The sequence below is a fragment of the Bubalus bubalis genome, chromosome 16 (genome assembly GCF_019923935.1).
Source record: "Bubalus bubalis isolate 160015118507 breed Murrah chromosome 16, NDDB_SH_1, whole genome shotgun sequence".
Classification (NCBI taxonomy): domain Eukaryota; kingdom Metazoa; phylum Chordata; class Mammalia; order Artiodactyla; family Bovidae; genus Bubalus; species Bubalus bubalis.
In genome coordinates this window covers 84,915,443-84,937,181 of record NC_059172.1, presented here as the reverse complement: position 1 = coordinate 84,937,181, position 21,739 = coordinate 84,915,443, and the positions used below count along the sequence as shown (strand labels likewise).

General features: G+C 37.6%; 1 protein-coding gene and 1 pseudogene across 1 annotated transcript; both read left to right on the top strand.

Annotated features, from left to right (window-relative positions):
* Window positions 1-8,595: 8,595 nt before the first annotated feature.
* Window positions 8,596-9,598, top strand: LOC102395579 (olfactory receptor 140-like). Its single transcript, XM_006068405.3, has one exon. The coding sequence runs from the start codon at window positions 8,672-8,674 to the stop codon at window positions 9,596-9,598; it is 927 nt and encodes a 308-aa protein (XP_006068467.2). The 5' UTR covers window positions 8,596-8,671.
* A 10,702-nt stretch (window positions 9,599-20,300) lies between these two features.
* On the top strand, window positions 20,301-21,512 carry LOC102395898 (annotated as a pseudogene).
* The last annotated feature ends 227 nt before the right edge of the window (window positions 21,513-21,739 follow it).

Sequence of the window (21,739 nt, the reverse complement as noted above, 5' to 3'; positions counted from 1 at the left end):
CTGTGTGTTCCAGACGGTGGAGAACACTTAGGGAACTGATTACTGGCTGGATCTGTCTCCCTCCTTTTCATTCCCCCCTTTTATCCTTCTGGCCACCTCTGTCTCCTTCCTCCTCCTTCTCTTCTCTGTATAACTCCGTGAACATCTCTGAGCAGTCCAGCTGTGGAGTGCACATAAGGAAGTGATTACTGGCTAGCCCACTCTCTCCACTTTTGATTCCACCTCATCTCATTTGGGTCACCTCTAACTCCCTCCTCCCTCTTCTCTTCTCCATGTAACGCTGTGAACCTCTCTGAGTGACCCTCACGGTAGAGAAACTTTTCATCTTTAACGTAGATGTTTTTATCAATAGTGCTGTATAGAAGGAGAAGTTTTGAAACTACTGTAAAAATAAGACCAATAACCGGAAGCAGGAGGCTTAAGTCCAAACCCCGACTCCAGGGAACTCCTGACTCCAAGGAACATTAATTGACAGGAGCTCATCAAATGCCTCCATACCGACACTGAAACCAAGCACCAAACAAGGGCCAACAAGTTCCAGGGCAAGACATACCAAGCAAATTCTCCAGCAACAAAGGAACATAGCCCTGAGTTTCAAGATACAGACTGCCCAAAGTCACCTCAAAACCATAGACATCTCATAACTCATTACTGGATATTTCATTGCACTCCAGAAAGAAGAAATACAGCTCCACCCACCAGAACACCGACACAAGCTTCCCTAACCAGGAAACCTTGACAAGACACCTGTACAAACCCACACACAGCGAGGAAATGCCACAATAAAGAGAACTTCACAAACTGCCAGAATACAGATAGGACACCCCAAACTCCGCAATTTAAACAAGATGAAGAGACAGAGGAATACCCAGCAGATAAAGGAACAGGATAAATGCCCACCAAACCAAACCCAAGAGGAAGAGATAAGGAATCTAACTGATAAAGAATTCCGAATAATGATAGTGAAATTGATCCAAAATCTTGAAATTAAAATGGAATCACAGATAAATAGCCTGGAGGCAAGGATTGAGAAGATGCAAGAAAGGTTTAACAAGCATCTAGAAGAAATAAAAAAGAGTCAATATATAATGAATAATGCAATAAATGAAATTAAAAACACTCTGGAGGCAACAAATAGTAGAATAACAGAGGCAGAAGATAGGATTAGTGAATTAGAAGATAGAATGGTAGAAATAAATGAATCAGAGAGGGTAAAAGAAAAACGAATTAAAAGAAATGAGGACAATCTCAGAGACCTCCAGGACAATATTAAATGCTACAACATTCGAATCATAGGGGTCCCAGAAGAAGAAGACAAAAAGAAAGACCATGAGAAAATACTTGAGGAAATGATAGTTGAAAACTTCCCTAAAATGGGGAAGGAAATAATCACCAAAGTCCAAGAAACCCAAGAGTCCCAAACAGGATAAACCCAAGGTGAAACACCCCAAGACACATATTAATCAAATTAACAAAGATCAAACACAAAGAACAAATATGAAAAGCAGCAAGGGAAAAACAACAAATAACACACAAGGGAATACCCATAAGGATAACAGCTGATCTTTCAATAGAAACTCTTCAAGCCAGGAGGGAATGGCAAGACATACTTAAAATGATGAAAGAAAATAACCTACAGCCCAGATTATTGTACCCAGCAAGGATCTCATTCAAGTATGAAGGAGAAATCAAAAGCTTTTCAGACAAGCTAAAGCTGAGAGAATTCTGCACCACCAAACCAGCTCTCCAACAAATACTAAAGGATATTCTGTAGACAGGAAACACAAAAACGGTGTATAAATTCGAACCCCAAACAATAAAGTAAATGGCGACGGGATCATACTTATCAGTAATTACCTTAAATGTAAGTGGGTTGAATGCCCCAACCAAAAGACAAAGACTGGCTGAATGGATACAAAAACAAGACCCCTACATATGTTGTCTACAAGAGACCCACCTCAAAACAGGGGACACATACAGATTGAAAATGAAGGGCTGGAAAAAGATTTTCCATGCAAATAGGGACCAAAAGAAAGCAGGAGTAGCAATACTCATATCAGATAAAATAGACTTTAAAACAAAGGCTGTGAAAAGAGACAAAGAAGGTCACTACATAATGATCAAAGGATCAATCCAAGAAGAAGATATAACAATTATAAATATATATGCACCCAACACGGGAGCACTACAGTATGTAAGACAAATGCTAACAAGTATGAAAGGAGAAATTAACAATAACACAATAATAGTGGGAGACTTTAATACCCCACTCACACCTATGGATAGAGCAACTAGACAGAAAATTAACAAGGAAACACAAACTTTAAACCATACAATAGACCAGTTAGACCTAATTGATATCTATAGGACATTTCATCCCAAAACAATGAATTTCAACTTTTTCTCAAGCGCACATGGAACCTTCTCCAGGATAGATCACATCCTGGGCCATAAATCTACCCTTGGTAAATTCAAAAAAATAGAAATCCTTCCAAGCATCTTTTCTGACCACAATGCAGTAAGATTAGATCTCAATTACAAGAGAAAAACTATTAAAAATTCCAACATATGGAGGCTGAACAACACGCTGCTGAATAACCAACAAATCACAGAAGAAATCAAAAAAGAAATCAAAATTTGCATAGAAACAAAAGAAAATGAAAACACAACAACCCAAAACCTGTGGGACACTGTAAAAGCAGTCCTAAGGGAAAAGTTCATAGCAATACAGGCACACCTCAAGAAACAAGAAAAAAGTCAAATAAATAACCTAACTCTACACTTAAAGCAACTAGAAAAGGAAGAAATGAAGAACCCCAGGGTTAGTAGAAGGAAAGAAATCTTAAAAAATAGAGCAGAAATAAATGCAAAAGAAACAAAAGAGACCATAGCAAAAATCAACAAAGCCAAAAGCTGGTTCTTTGAACGGATAAATAAAATTGACAAACCATTAGCCAGATTCATCAAGAAACAAAGGGAGAAAAATCAAATCAATAAAATTAGAAATGAAAATGGAGAGATCAAAACAGACAACACAGAAATACAAAGGATCATAAGAGACTACTATCAACAATTATATGCCAATAAAATGGACAACGTGGAATAAATGGACAAATTCTTAGAAAAGTACAACTTTCCAAAACTCGACCAGGAAGAAATAGAAAATCTTAACAGACCCATCACAAGCACGGAAATTGAAACTGTAATCAAAAATCTTCAGGAAACAAAAGCCAAGGTCCAGATGGCTTCACAGCTGAATTCTACCAAAAATTTAGAGTAGAGCTAACACCTATCCTGCTCAAACTCTTCCAGAAAATTGCAGAGGATGGTAAACTTCCAAACTCATTCTATGAGGCCACCATCACCCTAATACCAAAACCTGACAAAGATCCCACAAAAAAAGAAAACTACAGGCCAATATCACTGATGAACATAGATGCAAAAATCCTTAACAAAATTCTAGCAATCAGAATCCAACAACACATTAAAAAGATCATACACCATGACCAAGTGGGCTTTATCCCAGGGATGCAAGGATTCTTCAATATCCGCAAATCAATCAATGTAATACACCACATTAACAAATTGAAAAATAAAAAAAATATATGATTATCTCAACAGATGCAGAGACAAGCCTTTGACAAAATTCAACATCCATTTATGATAAAAACTCTCCAGAAAGCAGGAATAGAAGGAACATACCTCAACATAATAAAATCTATATATGACAAACCCACAGCAAACATTATCCTCAATGGTGAAAAATTGAAAGCATTTCTTCTACAGTCAGGAACAAGACAAGGGTGTCCACTTTCACCATTACTATTCAACATAGTTTTGGAAGTTTTGGCCACAGCAATCAGAGCAGAAAAAGAAATGAAAGGAATCCAAATTGGAAAAGAAGTAAAACTCTCACTCTTTGCAGATGACATTATCCTCTACATAGAAAACCCTAAAGACTCCACCAGAAAACTACTAGAACTAATCAATGACTATAGTAAAGTTGCAGGATATAAAATCAACACACATAAATCCCTTGCATTCCTATACACTAATAATGAGAAAATAGAAAGATAAATTAAGGGAACAATTCCATTCACCATTGCAACGGAAATAATAAAATCCTTAGGAATATATCTACCTAAAGAAACTAAAGACCTATGTATAGAAAACTACTAAACACTGGTGAAAGAAATCAAAGAGGACACTAACAGATGGAGAAATATACAATGTTCATGGATTGGAAGAATCAATATAGTGAAAATGAGTATATTACCCAAAGCAATTTATAGATTCAATGCAATCCCTATCAAGCTACCAACAATATTCTTCACAGAGCTAGAACAAATAATTTCACAATTTGTATGGAAATACAAAAAAACCTCGAATAGCCAAAGTGATCTTGAGAAAGAAGAATGGAACTGGAGGAATCAACCTACCAGACTTCAGGCTCTACTACAAAGCCACAGTCATCAAGACAGTATGGTACTGGCACAAGGACAGAAATATAGATCAATGGAACAAAATAGAAAGCCCAGAGATAAATCCACGCACATATGGATACCTTATCTTTGACAAAGGAGGCAAGAATATACAATGGATTAAGGACAATCTCTTTAACAAGTGGTGCTGGGAAAACTGGTCAACCACTTGTAAAAGAATGAAACTAGAACACTTTCTAACACCATACACAAAAATAAACTCAAAATGGATTAAAGATCTAAACATAAGACCAGAAACTATAAAACTCCTAGAGGAGAACATAGGCAAAACTCTCTCTGACATACATCACAGCAGGGTCCTCTATGACCCACCTCCCAGAATATTGGAAATAAAAGCAAAAATAAACAAATGGGACCTAATTAAACTTAAAAGCTTCTGCACAACAAAGGAAACTATTAGCAAGGTGAAAAGACAGCCTTCAGAATGGGAGAGAATAATAGCAAATGAAGCAACTGACAAACAACTAATCTCAAAAATATACAAGCAACTCCTACAACTCAACTCCAGAAAAGTAAATGACCCAATCAAAAAATGGGCCAAAGAACTAAATGGACATTTCTCCAAAGAAGACATATAGATGGCTAACAAACACATGAAAAGATGCTCAACATCACTCATTATCAGAGAAATGCAAATCAAAACCACTATGAGGTACCATTTCACACCAGTCAGAATGGCTGTGATCCAAAAGTCTACAAGTAATAAATGCTGGAGAGGGTGTGGAGAAGAGGGAACCCTCTTACACTGTTGGTGGGAATGCAAACTAGTACAGCCACTATGGAGAACAGTGTGGAGAGTCCTTAAAAAACTGGAAATAGAACTGCCTTATGATCCAGCAATCCCACTGCTGGGCATACACACTGAGGAAACCAGAAGGGAAAGAGACACGTGTACCCCAGTGTTCATCGCAGCACTGTTTATAATAGCCAGGACATGGAAACAACCTAGATGTCCATCAGCAGATGAATGGATAAGAAAGCTGTGGTACATATACACAATGGAGTATTACTCAGCCATTAAAAAGAATACATTTGAATCAGTTCTAATGAGGTGGATGAAACTGGAGCCTATTATACAGAGTGAAGTAAGCCAGAAAGAAAAACACCAATACAGTATACTAACGCATATATATGGAATTTAGAAAGATGGTAACAATAACCCTGTGTATGAAACAGCAAAAGAGACACTGATGTATAGAACTCTGTGGGAGAGGGAGAGGGTGGGAAGATTTGGGAGAATGGCACTGAAACATGTAAAATATCATGTATGAAACGAGTTGCCAGTCCAGGTTCGATGCACAATACTGGATGCTTGGGGCTGGTGCACTGGGATGACCCAGAGGGATGGTATGGGGAGGGAGGAGGGAGTAGGGTTCAGGATGGGGAATTCATTTTGTGGCGGATTCATTTTGATATTTGGCAAAACTAATACCATTATGTAAAGTTTAAAAATAAAATAAAATTTAAAAAAAATTTACTCAACTAACTGTTTACATATGTAATAATATATATTCAGACTCCATATTTAAGCTCATTTACTATCAAATATCTAAGTTCATATATGGTCAACTGTTTTTTTTTTTTTTTTTCTCTCATTATGTTTTGTTCTCATGTAGACATCAGGATGAAGTTCACAAAGATGTACGCTGTAAAAGTTCTTCTCTGATGTTGAGTTACCTTACTTGAGATAATCGGTTTGTTGGCAAGACCTGGTAATGATGGTGAAATATCCCTTGGGTTTAATTAGCCACAGGTAAGTAACTTCCTAGACTTTGCTCCCAAACAGGATATGTGGTAACACTTTTAAGGCTCAAGAGAAAGGCCTTCTCCACAGGTACTGTTTATATCTAAAAAAAAAAAAAACAAAAAAAAAACAAACCACTTACTGTATCTGAATTAGTTGACGCTTTTAATATTGAAATTTACTTCTTTCTTGGTGCACTAACAGCTGCCTGGGGTCCTGGCTGTAGACCTACATGTCAGACAAGTTCATGGGTGAGATTTCCCAGACCTTCCCCCGGCCAGGACATCATACAGTCATAGAGTATCAGGTTTAAATGGATTTTATAAATCATATAATCACCTCTCAGTCTAAGATTTAAATCTCTTTTAAGCATGTCAAGCATCAAGAAAAATAGGTTCAACTACAGTGCTATCAATTTAGAAGTAAAAATATTTCAGACTTTTTCTTACTGATATTTAACACCTCTGTTAAAACTACACATTATTCAAAAATATGCAATATATTTTAGTTATCCCCTTCCCCAATGTTGAGCATTCTGTGTGGTTTCTAAATTTTCCACAGCTTTTAATAACTGTGTTGAACATATTTGAACATTTAATTTTTCTGTTTTAAAAATATTTTCCATTAGGTTATTTCTAGAAAGAGTATTTTGGAGTCAAATAAAAAAAAAGACAAAATAATTTCTATTTTTTCACAGTTATGTACAAGTAACTTTTATTAGTTGTGTCTAATTCTTACTTTCTATTCACTATACTTTTTATGATCTGCTGAGAAACTCCACCTCAGAGTAAGGAAATGTAATGAAGCTGCTGTACTTTGTTTTCACATATGTATAGAGTTTTCATCTTGGAAAAAGGAATAGTTTTTTTAATTATGTTTATGTTTTCTCTTTTCTTTGGAAAATTTTTGTCTCACCTGTCCTTATTATATTAGTAATGCAGTATCCTGTAACCAAGAATGATTGATGATGGATGCTATGGGAAGATGGGAGAAGAAGGCAGGGGAATGCCTGTAACAGAAACATAATGGAGTGGGAGGGTGACTTGTATCAAGGATGGATGCCTTGCTGCTGTTTGGTGATGAAATTTCAGGGAAAGGGTTACAAAGACATTTAACAGGCACACTTTTTATGACTCTATGTGAACACATACACATTACTATACATAGTCATATCCAATAAATATTTGTTGAATGAATGAACTTGTAATATTAATGATTACTTATATGAACAGATTTTATATGTGTTTGGGTATATATACATAGTACTTTATCTCATCCAGCAGAGTCTTTCTATTTTTCACATCAATCTCTGTTTTTAAAACTTTGAAAATAATGATTTTCTTTGCTTGATAAATCTTATTTTATTGCACACCTATGTCACAGTTTTTTATATGCCTACTGAAGATGTAAATTTACTGAATGTAATCATATTAAATTGTATGTGGAACAGGATTTTGAAGAATTAAAAATATTAATTAATAACTATTGTAATTATCCTGAAAGTAAAATGACCCAGTAATATAATCTTTCCTAGAGGCAACTAATATTTTTATACTTACCCCATAAAGTGTGTCAGAAATTATTAAAGTGGAATGCAGCTTCCTTTCAAAGGTTTATTTATGTTTTTCATAAAAAGTAATGATAATCAGAGCTGGAGGACAAGAATACTTGAATTCCTCTGGGTTTATAATCTGGGAAATAAGGCATACTCTTACCCATGAACAACAACTTGGAAAGCATTTACTCATCATCTAACAGGTTTCAGACACTGCAGACATCCTGCCAGGCACTATGGTAGGCACAGTTAGTAAACACACTTGAATAGCATATGCGCTCCGGTAGGTAAAACGGACAGTGTGTTGTCAAGGACTTATATCCATTTCCCTAAACTGCCTTCTTGTGATAGATTTATTGATGTGTCTTTCTTTCCACAGTTAGATCTAAGAATTCAAATGTAAATTCTCACGGAAAAGAGAATAGCTCTAACCCCTGTGGGACTCCTCTCAGCTTTCTAGATACATCTGAGAATTACAATTTGTAAGCTCATATACACAAAGGAGGGCTTGAAATCAAGGAACACCAAGATGACATGACAGAGTTGCAAGCAGCTGAAATCAGGAGGAGAATCCAGGTCTCATGTAGGGAGTCCAGTGTTTTCTCAGTAAATTACACATCATGTGTTTCCCTCCCGATATTTTACAGGTGATAGGTGCTGGGTGTCTGAAGGGATGGAACACATCATGAAAAAAATAAGAATGATTTGAAACAATTACTGGGGCAAAACTGCCAAGGACTTGAGCCACAGCTATAGTGACTGCTCTGTTTTGTTTTAAGAAATTCAGACCACAAACCTTTCATGATTAACAGGTGCCACTTTTTATTCCTTTGTAGGAAATTCAGGCCCCAAGAAGGTATTTCTTCCTAAATGGATGTTCTTATACCTCCAAACAATGTGACTGAATTTGTTCTCTTGGGACTCACACAGAATCCACTCTTGCAGAAAATACTCTTCATTGTGTTTTTGTTCATTTTCCTATTCACTGTTCTGGCCAACTTGCTCATTGTCATTACCATCTCCCTCAGCCCCACACTTTCTGCTCCCATGTACTTCTTTCTCACTTACTTGGCCTTCATAGATGCCTCCTACACATCCGTCACCACCCCTAAATTGATCACTGACCTACTGTACCAGAGGAGAACCATATCCTTGGGAGGCTGCCTGACTCAGCTCTTTGTGGAGCACTTCCTGGGAGGATCAGAGATCATACTCCTCATTGTCATGGCCTATGACCGCTACATGGCCATCTGCAAGCCTCTGCACTACACAACCATCATGCAACAGGGACTCTGCCAGCTCCTGCTGGTGGTGGCCTGGATCGGGGGGATTATGCATGCCACTGTGCAGATTATTTTCATGGTCAACTTGACCTTCTGTGGTCCCAACATCTTTGATCACTTCATGTGTGACCTCTTTCCACTGTTAAAGCTTGCCTGCAGTGACACCTACAAGCTCGGTATAGTGGTGGCAGCAAACAGTGGGGCCATGTGCTTGCTCATTTTTTTCATGCTCCTCATCTCGTACACAGTCATCCTGAGCTCCCTGAAATCCCATGGCTCTGAAGGACAGCGCAAGGCCCTCTCTACATGTGGCTCCCACTTTACAGTAGTGGTGTTCTTTTTTGTCCCTTGTATATTCACCTACATGCGTCCTGTGGCCACCTATCCTGTGGACAAGTGGGTGGCTGTGTTCTTTGCAATCCTCACTCCCATGTTAAATCCTATCATCTATACAGTGAGAAACACAGAGGTGAAAAATGCCATGATGAATTTGATGAAGAGGAGAATAATGTAGACAGTTCATGAAGCCAATAGTATGATGATTTGTCTATGTAGAGGATTATATCTATTGTAAAATATGAAAAAAACCCAATAAATTTTGCAGATCATTGACATTAAAAAAGGCCCCAAAACTAAAATTTGTTGAATGCTTAATGGATAGGTACTTTGCTAGGTGCTTTTTATAACTTTTAATGTACTCAGCTAAGGCTTTAACATTCATGTGCATAGATTTAGGATGTGCAATAGAAAAAACACCTATGAATCCCTAGTGAGATGATTATAGAGTATGTATTTCTACTGTACTAAATTCTTTATACAAATGTTGCTTGGATGAAATTGGCTTTTCCCTAGGGCCTGTCTTGATTTCAGATCTTCTTTTATTTTTACTTAACCTGTGGTAAAGCAAATAGATCCTATAAATTCTTAGATATATAGGGAAAGGATATTTGTGGAGTGAAAGAATCACTGCTGAATTTTTTTGGCACTATGAATATATCAAAAGCAAAAAGAAAAACACTCACTAAAGGAGGAAGGAATGGTTCTCAACTTATCTTTAATTCTTTTTGTAGCATAAAAATAAACCAGAAATTTAAAAATTATTCTTAATTTGGTCTTATTTTCTTAAATATCCTATCACTTACAGTTTTTATTGAATTGTTTTCTTTTCTTCTTACCAAGACTTGAGGAGTCTTTTGAATAAAGAAGAGTAAACATTCTTTAATCACATGTCAGCAACAAGAAGAAAACATATCTAAGAGTTTTAGCTACAGCATTTGAATCCAGGTGTTCCAAATCTCAGTTCTACTTTCCTCAAATAAAACACAGTTGTCTTTGATACACTTCAGTTCAGTTCAGCCACTTAGTCGTGTCTGACTCTTTGTGACCCCATGGACTGCTGCACATCAGGCTTTCCTGTCCATCACCAACTCCAGATACATTTATGTCTATAGATAAGAAATGTATCTGTAATGTTAGTGATTCACTTTCTCCTTTAAGAAGATAATCGAATTTGCTGTAGCCTTGTCACATGTGGGGCAATATAATAATACCTATGCTTGGAACTATTTCCACTAACTGAAAGAAATTAGAAGATAACTTTTGCTCTTATGAACAAAAACATTACTGTACTAATGTTGGCCTTTTACAAAAGCAAAATTTTACAGAAGTTTTCATAACACAAACTTTAGGAAAGTGGTGATACCTGTTATGCTCCTCTAGACACATGGAGAATATCAGATCATTCTACATTATTACCTAACACTTTATAAGTCAAAGGTTCTCTGACTATAACACTCCAACTTGCACTATTTCAGAAATATTCTCTCAAACTCAGTAGTCATCTCTAGCCATTTTTTCACCATAATTTGACCATATCATTATGCCAGTCACCCCACCTAATCTGTGGGGTGACTGTTTACTAGCTTATGCAAGGTACCTCAGATTCATAAGAAACAGAAGCTCTTCCCACAATGTCTAGGCCTGGAAGATAATATCATCAGCACTTAATCTATTAAAGATGATCAATTTTGCAGTTGATAGTGAGAAGCACTGCAATAGAATCTACACTAAATAATATACGGTTCATTTTGCCTTATGACTATTAAATAGGAGTTGAGAGTAATTCAGGGGTAAGAATGGAAAAGTATTAAGTAGATGGCATTTCTACTCAAAGATGAAATGAATTATTTGAAGAAGAAAATAAGACCTAAGGGGCTATACCAAGGGCTCAGTGTCAAAAGCAAACCTGGAAAGTGTAAGAAAAGAAGAAAGAAATGTTAAGGCAGTCTCACCTCAGTGTATGGAATTTTGCTGGTTTGTAAATAATTCTAGGGAATTTAAAATATTTCTTTGAACTCATCATCAAAAATCTCATGAGGACAATGGCATTTGATTATGTCTGATTCTTTAAGAAACATATAAAGAAATATGTCTCTCCTAAAATCAATGAGATAAATAATGTTTGGATCTGTTGTTAAGAATATTTTCATTTAATCTGGACTGTTAATTTAGTGAAAATATTAGGCATTAAATGAGGAAGATGAGCTCATTGTTGAAGGCCAACTATGAGGCATACATTTTGATAGGGACTTCCCTGCTGGCTCAGAGAGTAAAGCGTCTGCTACAATGTGGGAGACCCAGGTTAGACCCCTGGGTTGGGAAGATTCCCTGGAGAAGGAAATGGCAACCCACTCCAGTACTCTTGCCTGGAAAATCCCATGGAGAATCCTGGTAGGCTACAGTCCATGGAGTCTCAAAGAGTCGGACATGACTGAGTGACTTCACTTTCACTTTTACATACTTTAACTCTCTTAATGAAGAAACATGTATTATTATAGAGGTTGATATTTCATTTTATATAAAAAGAAAATGTGACAATGAAATTAAACAATATCAAACCTTTGAAACTCTGCTTCCTCTACTCTTTCCACTTCACAAGATTTTTTCTAACTTGATGTGAAAATATAAAAATACAGATCTGATCATTGGCCAAGTTGTGAAGATTGCCATTGAAGTATTCAAGCTTTATTTTGGGGTGGGGGGAGGGATGGGGCATTTTCTTCCTCTCATTTCTGCTTTGATCTTCATTTCCCAGGCTACTTGCATCTTCTTGATTCCTCTTGTATCAGAGAAAAACTGACTGATGATCTCATTTGTGCAGATATGTTACCCATTATGCACATCGTGAAAAGTGAAGTATAATGGACTTAAGAAATAAAAATCAAATAGTTGAGTTTCAAAAAAGAGTGGCACTTAGATGAAAGACATAGTTGGACAAAAAATAAGCAGCTCAGTCATCGAGGAAACTGATACTTTGAGCATGAAGGTAGCACCTTCAGCAACTATATAGATACTGTTTCCTCAGGGCTTTTCATATTATCCCATAGTGTTAACAAATACTACTGGAAAAATGTCTCCATGGGCAATTCAGCTTAGGAAATTTTGACATATTTAATTTGTTCAAATAATACTGTCTAGTGCCTACAGTATGTGAGAGAGTTATAGGAACTGGGTACACAACTTTTACAAATAAGAGTTGTGTTTGTGTGAAAGTTAATTACCAGTGGGGAGTAGATGTATAATAAATAAATAAATGAAAAATATAATTTTGTTAGCAATGGGTCTGATGAAAATCATTTTATAAGAGGGTGTTACAGGAGAGAATAATTGGATAGAGATTTTTGTAGTTTTTAAAGTCCAGCTAGAATTGTAGTTAGGGCCAAGTTTAAATAATCACATTATTCTTCTCACCCTTTTAAAAAATAAGTAGGTTGCTCTAATACATACACTTTAAATGAAGGAAATATCTCTCTGAAGCATGTAGAAATGTTTTCTTGGAGGATGAAAATGTTAAAGTTTTTATATATAAAGCACAGATATACATAAAACAGATAAGTGGGCAGTATATTTGTGGTTATAATATTTTAAGGGGAGTGATTAAGGAAACAATGTTTAAAATGTGCCTTTAGAGAGCACTATTCTCCAGTACTTTGGCCACCTCTTGGGAAGAGTTGACTCATTGGAAAAGACTCTGATGCTGGGAGGGATTGGGGACGGGAGGAGAAGGGGACGACAGAGGATGAGATGGCTGGATGGCATCACCAACTTGATGGATGTGAATTTGAGTGAACTCCGGGAGTTGGTGATGGACAGGGAGGTCTGGCGTGCTGCAATTCATGGGGTTGAAAGAGTCGGACACGACTGAGCAACTGAACTGAACTGATTGATAAAAGAAAGAAGATTAAGGAATACAGCCCTAGCTTATATCTGAATGGTTAGGCAAGATAACTACTCATGGAGCAACTAGGAAAGGCCATCCAAGCGCAGAGGTTGGCCGATCATCTGTACAGATCATATTCAGTAAAACTGAGAGGTTCTTTTTTCTCAGGAGGCTTCCCAGAGTACGTTGTCAGCTACATTAACAAACCAATTGTAGTCTGTGAAGTATATTATATATATAAGATATAGCTATTGTTAACTATTGAAGATTGAAAATAAGTAAGGCTATAACCCCAAATATTTCTAAATTCAAAGGATGTCGACTGAGAATACTGTTACAGAGTGAGAGTTTAGTCCTTATTTTTTCTGGCTTAGAAACATTTTAGAATCCATTATAATGGCAACTCTCCTGAAGTTAGATGTGATATAATTTTAACAACAGTCTTGAAAGATGTAGAGAACACCAGGTTAGGTGATACAAGATTTCAGTCCTGATACTACGTAGGTGGCCAAAAATAAGTCCTATTGACTTTTCTTCATCTGTATTATCAGGCAGGCAAATTATTGTGTGGCCATTCTTCTACTGAAGAAGAGTTTAGTTGTTCAAAAATTACTGAATGGTTAATATTGTGATATGGCTTTGTGTTTGTGGAATATCAGCTTGACCTGGCTCCAGTGAACCTCTGCCTCTGGGAAAAGCAGATCATTGCAGGGGTGGATAGTAATTGACTGGCATGGTGATTAGTGCCTCAGTCAGCAGAGACACAGCTTCAAAGGGGCGCAGTTTAAATGATGCAAATCTGCACTTGAAAATGGCAGTTTGCCCTCTTTCAGCCCAGGTTCTGTTACCCAAAGGAGAACATCTCAATAATGATGTGTCTGCTAAGGTGTGTATTAAAAACTGTTTGCAAATTAAACTCAAGTATAGCTAAATGGCAGGCACAATTCCATGAACAATTCTATAAACAGCTTAGCTGGCTGCCTTATTTGGCAACCTTTCCTATTTGGATGAAGTCTGAATTCCTTTGACACATGCAAGTGGTTTCTTATGTAAATCTCTGGACACTTAGATCATCTGTTTAAAATCTTTCTTTAAAATCATTAGAAATTCTGGTCCTATCAAAATAACTCTCCATTAAGTGATTGGATGTTTTGCTCCTAGTGTGTTCCTGACTTATTTGCCTCTGTGCCTGGATTTGCTAAGTTGTAACTCTAATGTGTCATGACTCCAAGCTCCTTTTTGAGGAAAGTTCTCATAACTACATCTTGGATGGAGCCAGATCTTTGGTTACCCTGACATGGTCCTAAAATTTTACTTCCACAATATCTGCCTTCTATTTACTGGAACCATCAGGTAACTGGGTTTTAGAAGTCACAGAGATGACATGAGACTGAGTTTTGGAGGTGATTTTAGCAAATATTTGAGTATTTAAGACAGTTACAGCCTTATTAATTTGAACTATTATTTAAAAATCTTTGATTAATTGAATTACCTATATGCACACACAATTATGTTTAAAATGTGTCAGTAGTTCACCTGTTTTGTCTGTATAAGAAAATTGTAGCCTCAGGATGAATAGCTTTGAGCTATCAACAATTTTTAGCTTAATTTACTTTAATCTCTTTTGGCAATTTATCGAAATATGTGTCTCCTTTTGGTCTCTGTCCAGATCATGAGATTATCAAATAAAATAGTGTGTTTATGTTTCAGAGATTTGTTTTAGAAAAGGGAGGAACAGGAGTAGCTGATATATATAGGATACTTTAAGATAGATTTTGTGTTTCCCTTCTTTCATGCAATTTTGTGTGTGTGTGTGTGTGTGTGTGTGTGTGTGTGTATAAAGGAATATATCCATGTATATGTGTGTGTATATATATATGGATGGATATATTCCTGTTTCTTCTTGTACCAGGTTCCTTTAACTTAATTTTTCTACTAATCATCTCTGAGAAAGACTTTTTATCATGATTTTTCTGTTTGACTTGATTAATGATTCCAGTTTTTCAGTGATACTAAAGAGTTGACTTTAGAAATATATCTATCTACGTAAAAATACATTCCTTTGTGAGCAGCTCTGCCCACAGGGATGGTGTTGGCTTTGGTGCTGAGGGTGATGTATTATTATGAGACTGGTACATTTGTTAAGATTATATATCTCTATTTAGACATTATATTGCATGCAATTTAAATTTATCTGGAGGCCAATAATATATTTAATCTTTATGTCATTAGCAAGATTCTATGAATGAATACAAATTAAAATGAGGTGTGTTTTCACCTAATTTGTTTTAAATATATTAGTTTAATAATGATAATATTTAGAATTGGCAAGGCTGTGGGAAAAATTACTGTTTAATAGTTTGTAATACATGATTTATGACAATAAAAGATGCTTCAAAACTTTGAGAGAGGAATGTTACAGAGTCTATCAGATTTAAACATATGCATATTTTTGATGTGGTGATGATATAGATTTCTTCAACAGACATATTCAAACCACTAAGTAAATATTTCTGTAAGGGATGCTCCTTACGGCCCTGTGTGTGAGGCAAAATATTAGAAATAAAATAAATTCCAAGCAAAAATGGACTGGTTAAAAGAACTGTGTTGTAACCATAAAATGGAATAATGTTTGTATGTGTGTGTAAGTTTCTCAGTCATGTTCGACTCTTTGTGACCGCACGGACTGTAGCCTACCAAGCTCCTCTGTCCATGGGATTTCCCAGGCAAGAATACTGGCTTGGGTAACTATTCTCTTCTCCAGGGGATCTTCCCAGTGCAGAAATCAAACTCGGGTCTCCCACACTGCAGGCAGATTCTTAATCATCTGAGCCACCAGGGAAGCCCCAAATAGAATAATATGTAGCAATTAAAATGAAGGAGAATTAATAAATACTGACAAATAGTGTTATGCAAATTTTAATTAGAATTTCGTTTACTTTTTTTTTAATTTCATGTATATTATTGCATTGTGTGAGCTTTCATATGGAGTAAACACATTAAAGAATGTTCATGTACCTACACACAAACGCACATCTGAAGAGAGTGCACTAGACTGGTGATTGAGGGTCCATGAGTGCTTACGGTTGGGAGAGGTCCTTTGACCGTAAAGTTTGTATCACTCTATCTGTATGTACTATTTTATACCGGTACAACTTACATAAATAAATGCTTTTTATTTAAGTTATCCTTCTTTTGTTCAGAACTAGGTTTTAGAAAAGAGTTTTGGCATATTTTTCCTTTCAGGTCAATTCAAAAACCTACATTCTGCTAAAGTGTTGAGGAGTCATTAAGTCAGTATCCTGCCAGTAAATGGAACATTTATCAGATGCATATGTAAACACATGATCCAAAGGAGGGGAAGTTTTTAAAAATAGTGTGTTGTCAGTAGCATTCTCCTCATGCTGGGAAAACAAATGAGAATGCTGATCTAACCCCTTTATATTCATAAAACCATTCAATCTTTAAAACAACCTTTTCGGATGGTAATGTTACTTTCCCACTTAACAGAGAATGAAACTGAGGCACAGAGAGGTTGTCTAACATATTGCAGGTACTTAGAAGAAAGAATCAACTGAAATGTGAAAAAGGAAGTATTTACATAGATTTCTTTAAGATGAAAGTTGAAAGTGTTAGTCGTGTCCAACTCTTTGTGAGCCCATGGACTGTAGCCTGCCAAGCTCCTCTGTCCTTGGAATTCTCCAGGCAAGAATACTGGAGTGGGTTGCCATTTCCTTCTCCGGGGCATCTTCCTGACCCAGAGATTGAACCCAGGTCTCCCACATTGCAGGCAGATTCTTTACTGTCTGAGTCACCACTAAAGCTTTTACTAATTATTCCCAGTTGAACTTCAGTCTGGTTATATATCTCTACCTAAGATACCTCCTACCTGGGATTAGTATGGGCATATGTGACTAACTTTCATGAGACACACAACATATACCAGGACATTGTTATATTTAAAAAATATTTAAGCTATAATTTAAGTTCACATTTTTATCATCTCACATGCTAGTAAAGTAATGCTCAAAATTCTCCAAGCCAGGTTTCAGCAATACTTGAACCGTGAACTTCTTGATGTTCAAGCTGGTTTTAGAAAAGGCAGAGGAACCAGAGATCAAATTGCCAACATCCGCTGCATCATGGAAAAAGCAAGAGAATTACAGAAAAACATCTATTTCTGTTTTATTGACTATGCCAAAGCCTTTGACTGTGTGGGTCACAATCAACTGTGGAAAATTCTGAAAGAGATGGGAATACCAGACCACCTGATCTGCCTCTTGAGAAATTTGTATGCCGATTAGGAAGCAACAGTTAGAACTGGACATGGGACAACAGACTGGTTCCAAATAGGAAAAGGAGTATGTCAAGGCTGTATATTATCACCCTGCTTATTTAATTTATATGCAGAGTACATCATGAGAAACACTGGACTGGAAGAAACACAAGCTGGAATCAAAATTGCCGGGAGAAATATCAATAACCTCAGATATGCAGATGACACCACCCTTATGGTAGAAAGTGAAGAGGAACTAAAAAGACTCTTAATGAAAGTGAAAGTGGAGAGTGAAAAAGTTGGCTTAAAGCTCAACATTCAGAAAACGAAGATCATGGCATCTGGTCCCATCACTTCATGGCAAATAGATGGGGTAACAGTGGAAACAGTGACAGACTATTTTTTTGGGCTCCAAAATCACTGCAGATGGTGACTGCAGCCATGAAATTAAAAGACGCTTACTCCTTGGAAGGAAAGTTATGACCAACCTAGATAGCATATTCAAAAGCAGAGACATTACTTTGCCAACAAAGGTCCATCTAGTCAAGGCTATGGTTTTTCCCGTGGTCATGTATGGATGTGAAAGTTGGACTGTGAAGAAGGCTGAGCGCCGAAGAATTGATGCTTTTGAACTGTGGTGTTGGAGAACTCTTGAGAGTCCCTTGGACTGCAAGGAGATCCAACCAGTCCATTCTGAAGGAGGTCAGCCCTGGGATTTCTTTGGAAGGAATGATGCTGAAGCTGAAACTCCAGTACTTTGGCCACGTTATGCGAAGAGTTGACTCATTGGAAAATACTCTGATGCTGGGAGGGATTGGGGGCAGGAGGAGAGGGGGACGACAGAGGATGAGATGGCTGGATGGCATCGCTGACTCAATGGACATGAGTCTGAGTGAACTCCGGGAGTTGGTGATGGACAGGGAGGCCTCCGTGCTGTGATTCATGGGGTCACAAAGAGTCAAACATGACTGAGCCACTGAACTGAACTGAACTGAATGTCTGTAAGGTTTAATATTAAAATTTAAACTATAATGCCAGGAAATTAATTTGTTTCATATAACAAGCCTGAAAAAAGCAATTGATATGTGGTTAGTTATTGATACATCCCTGGAAGGTCCATAATGAAACCCAGGTTTTCTGACCTCAAAATCAATATAATTTGATTCTACACACCATGTATTCATGCTTCTTTCTCTGTGCCTTGACCATGTCATTGTCCTTGTTCATTCTCTAAATTATAACTTTATAACATTTAGAATTGTCTAAATTCTTCTGTCAAAGACTAGCTTGTATTATCTTTTCTGAAGTCTGCATATCATACTGTTATTTTCCCTTCTGAAAGTTATTTTGTACATGCATTACTTCAGGAGTGCTCATTCTCTCTCCCTTTTTTGGAGAAGGTGCTGAATTGTATTCCTTGCACTATCAGACATGCTATTAAGTGATAAATATATACAGTGTAGGTTTTATGTAAACATCTTATGAGCAATGGCATTTCACAGGCACACTGGAAAGAAATAGACATTATTACAAAGAAAGTCTCATGGCAGTGAGGGACTGAACACTGAACTTGGAATTCTAAGGTATGAAGAAGCTCTTGATTTTGGCTAATGAATATTTGGAAATAAAACTAGCAAAGGCAAAAGAAAGTTACTGGGATTCTTCAACCTGACTGTCGGGGGAATAGCAACCAGGCTCTGAGAGCAGCACTCTCTCATTTCTGGAAGCAAGGTCTGGAACTGGTTTGCCTGGGCTTCAGGGTTCAATGCAGTTCCCTTTGGATGGATTCAATTCTATGAATGTTGTTAAATTTAATTAAATGACTTTGAACACAGCACAACACTTTATATTTGGTGGAACATGACTTACCTAATCTGGAGGTTTTTCAGCTAACACATTCTAGGTGCTCCGTAAGTATACAGAATAAATGAATGACAATTTATAGGAAACCTTCTAAATTATTGGCTATTAGGTGTGTCTAGTGATAACATAAGTTCAGATTCCTAATTTTAGATTTCTAAAAGGCAGAGGCTGAGAGAAGGACTTGTGGGTAAGTGGTTCATTTTGGAAAACAGAATGAAGGTTGTAAATGGGGGTGAGCAAGACAAGGAATGAATGTAAGAGAATCTAAGACTGTGATAAGATGACTACCATTGATCCCCTGGCTCCTATCTACTGATGATCTAGGTTTTCCTTATAAAATAATATACAAATAAAGGGCTTTCCCTGTGGCTCAGATGGTAAAGAATCTGCCTGCATTGCAGGCGACCTGGGTTGTATTCCTAGCTCGGGAAGATCCCCTGGAGAAGGGAATGGCTACCCACTCTAGCATTATGGCCTGGAGAATTCCATGGACAGAGGAGCCTGGTGGGCTGCTGTCTGTGCAGTTGTAAAGAGTCTTCCTTAAGATATGTTAATTCTTTTAAATACCATGTGATTGATGAAACAGAATCGTATAAGTGTCTCAACCAGCAAGTGTCAGGAAGGAAAGCAGGAGATACACTGGTGAGAGGTGTTGTAGAGGGAATCAACAAGGATCAAGCTGTTATCAGGATATAATTGTTAGCAGCTGGTTGTTGTACAGATGGCTGGAGAAAAAGGTAGGTCAGGAGGGTGTAACAATGCAAACAATGTCCGACACATTCAATGATTACTAACTAAAAATAATATTATTTTGTAGACTTTTCAGATTAGAGAAAAGCTTACATCAGCCCATAGTAAATGGGGAATCCCAACGATGTGACAGAATTCATTCTTCTGGGTATTATGAAGAATCCAGAGCTGTGAAAAATCCTCTCTGCTGTGTTTCTAATCATGTATGTGTCCACCATTTTGGGAAACCTCCTCATTGTGGTAACTATGGTCACAAGTCAGAGTCTGAGGTCACCTATGTATTTTTTTCCTTACCCTTTTACCCCTTTTAGATGACACCTCAGAGAAGGCAATGGCACCCCACTCTAGTACTCTTGCCTGGAAAATCCCATGGACAGAGGAGCCTCATAGGCTGCAGTCCATGGGGTCGCTAAGAGTCAGACACGACTGAGCAACTTCCCTTTCACTTTTCATTTTCATGCATTAGAGAAGGAAATGGCAACCCACTCCAGTGTTCTTGCCTGTAGAATTCCAGGGATGGGGGAGCCTGGTGGGCTGCCGTCTATGGGGTCGCACAGAGTCGGACACGACTGAAGTGATTTAGCAGCAGCAGATGACACCTATTCTTTTGCCATTGCCCCCAAGATGATTGTGGACTCCCTTTCTGAGAGCACTGCCATCTCCCTGGAAGGGTGCATAGTCCAACTCTTCTATGAGCACTTCTTTGGTGGAGTGGGCATCATCCTTCTCACTGTGATGACCTATGACCATTCTGTGGCCATCTGTAAGCCTCTTCACTACGTGACCATCATGAGGCCTCGGATGTGCTGCCTTCTGCTGGGAGTGGCTTGGCTGAGGGGGGTGCATACATGAAACAATATAATTTCTCTTTATGTATCAAGTACCCTTCTGTGGCCCTACATTATTGATCATTTTATGTGTGATTTGTTCCCACTGTTGGAACTGGCCTGCATGGACACCTGCACCCTGGGCCTCTTAGTCATCCTCAACGGTGGCGTGATGTGTGTCACCATCTTCCTGATTCTCATCACCTCCTATGTGGTCATTCTCTGCTCTGTGAAGTCCTGCAGCTCCAAAGGGTGGCATAAAGCTCTCTCCACCTGTGGCTCCCACCTCATGGTGGTTATTATGTTCTTTGTGACTTGTATGTTTTTGTATTTGAGGCCTGTGGCCACCTACCCCATAGACAAGGTGATGGCTGTGTCTTTTACCATCATTGCTCCCATGTTAAATCCCCTGATCTACACCTTGAGGAACACAAAGGTAAAAAATGCCACAAGGAAACTGTGGATGAAACAAGGGGCCTTGTGTAGTCATTAGCTTACATGCTGAGAGCAATTCTTTCCTGAAGGACAATGAGGTCTTACCTCCCATTCGTTATAACCCACTTGGGACACAACAAATAATGCAAATCTGGTTAAGAATGCAAATCAATTTAAGGTAATAAAATTAGGTATTGCCTACATCTCAAGTACATTTTATGCAATGCTAATGCTAAGTCACTTCAGTCGTGTCCGACTCTGTGTGATCCCATGGACACCGTCCCT

What these genes read in the sequence shown, in the direction of transcription:
- LOC102395579 (XM_006068405.3), top strand. Translation starts at nt 8,672, where the DNA reads ATGGATGTTCTTATACCTCCAAACAATGTGACTGAATTTGTTCTCTTG.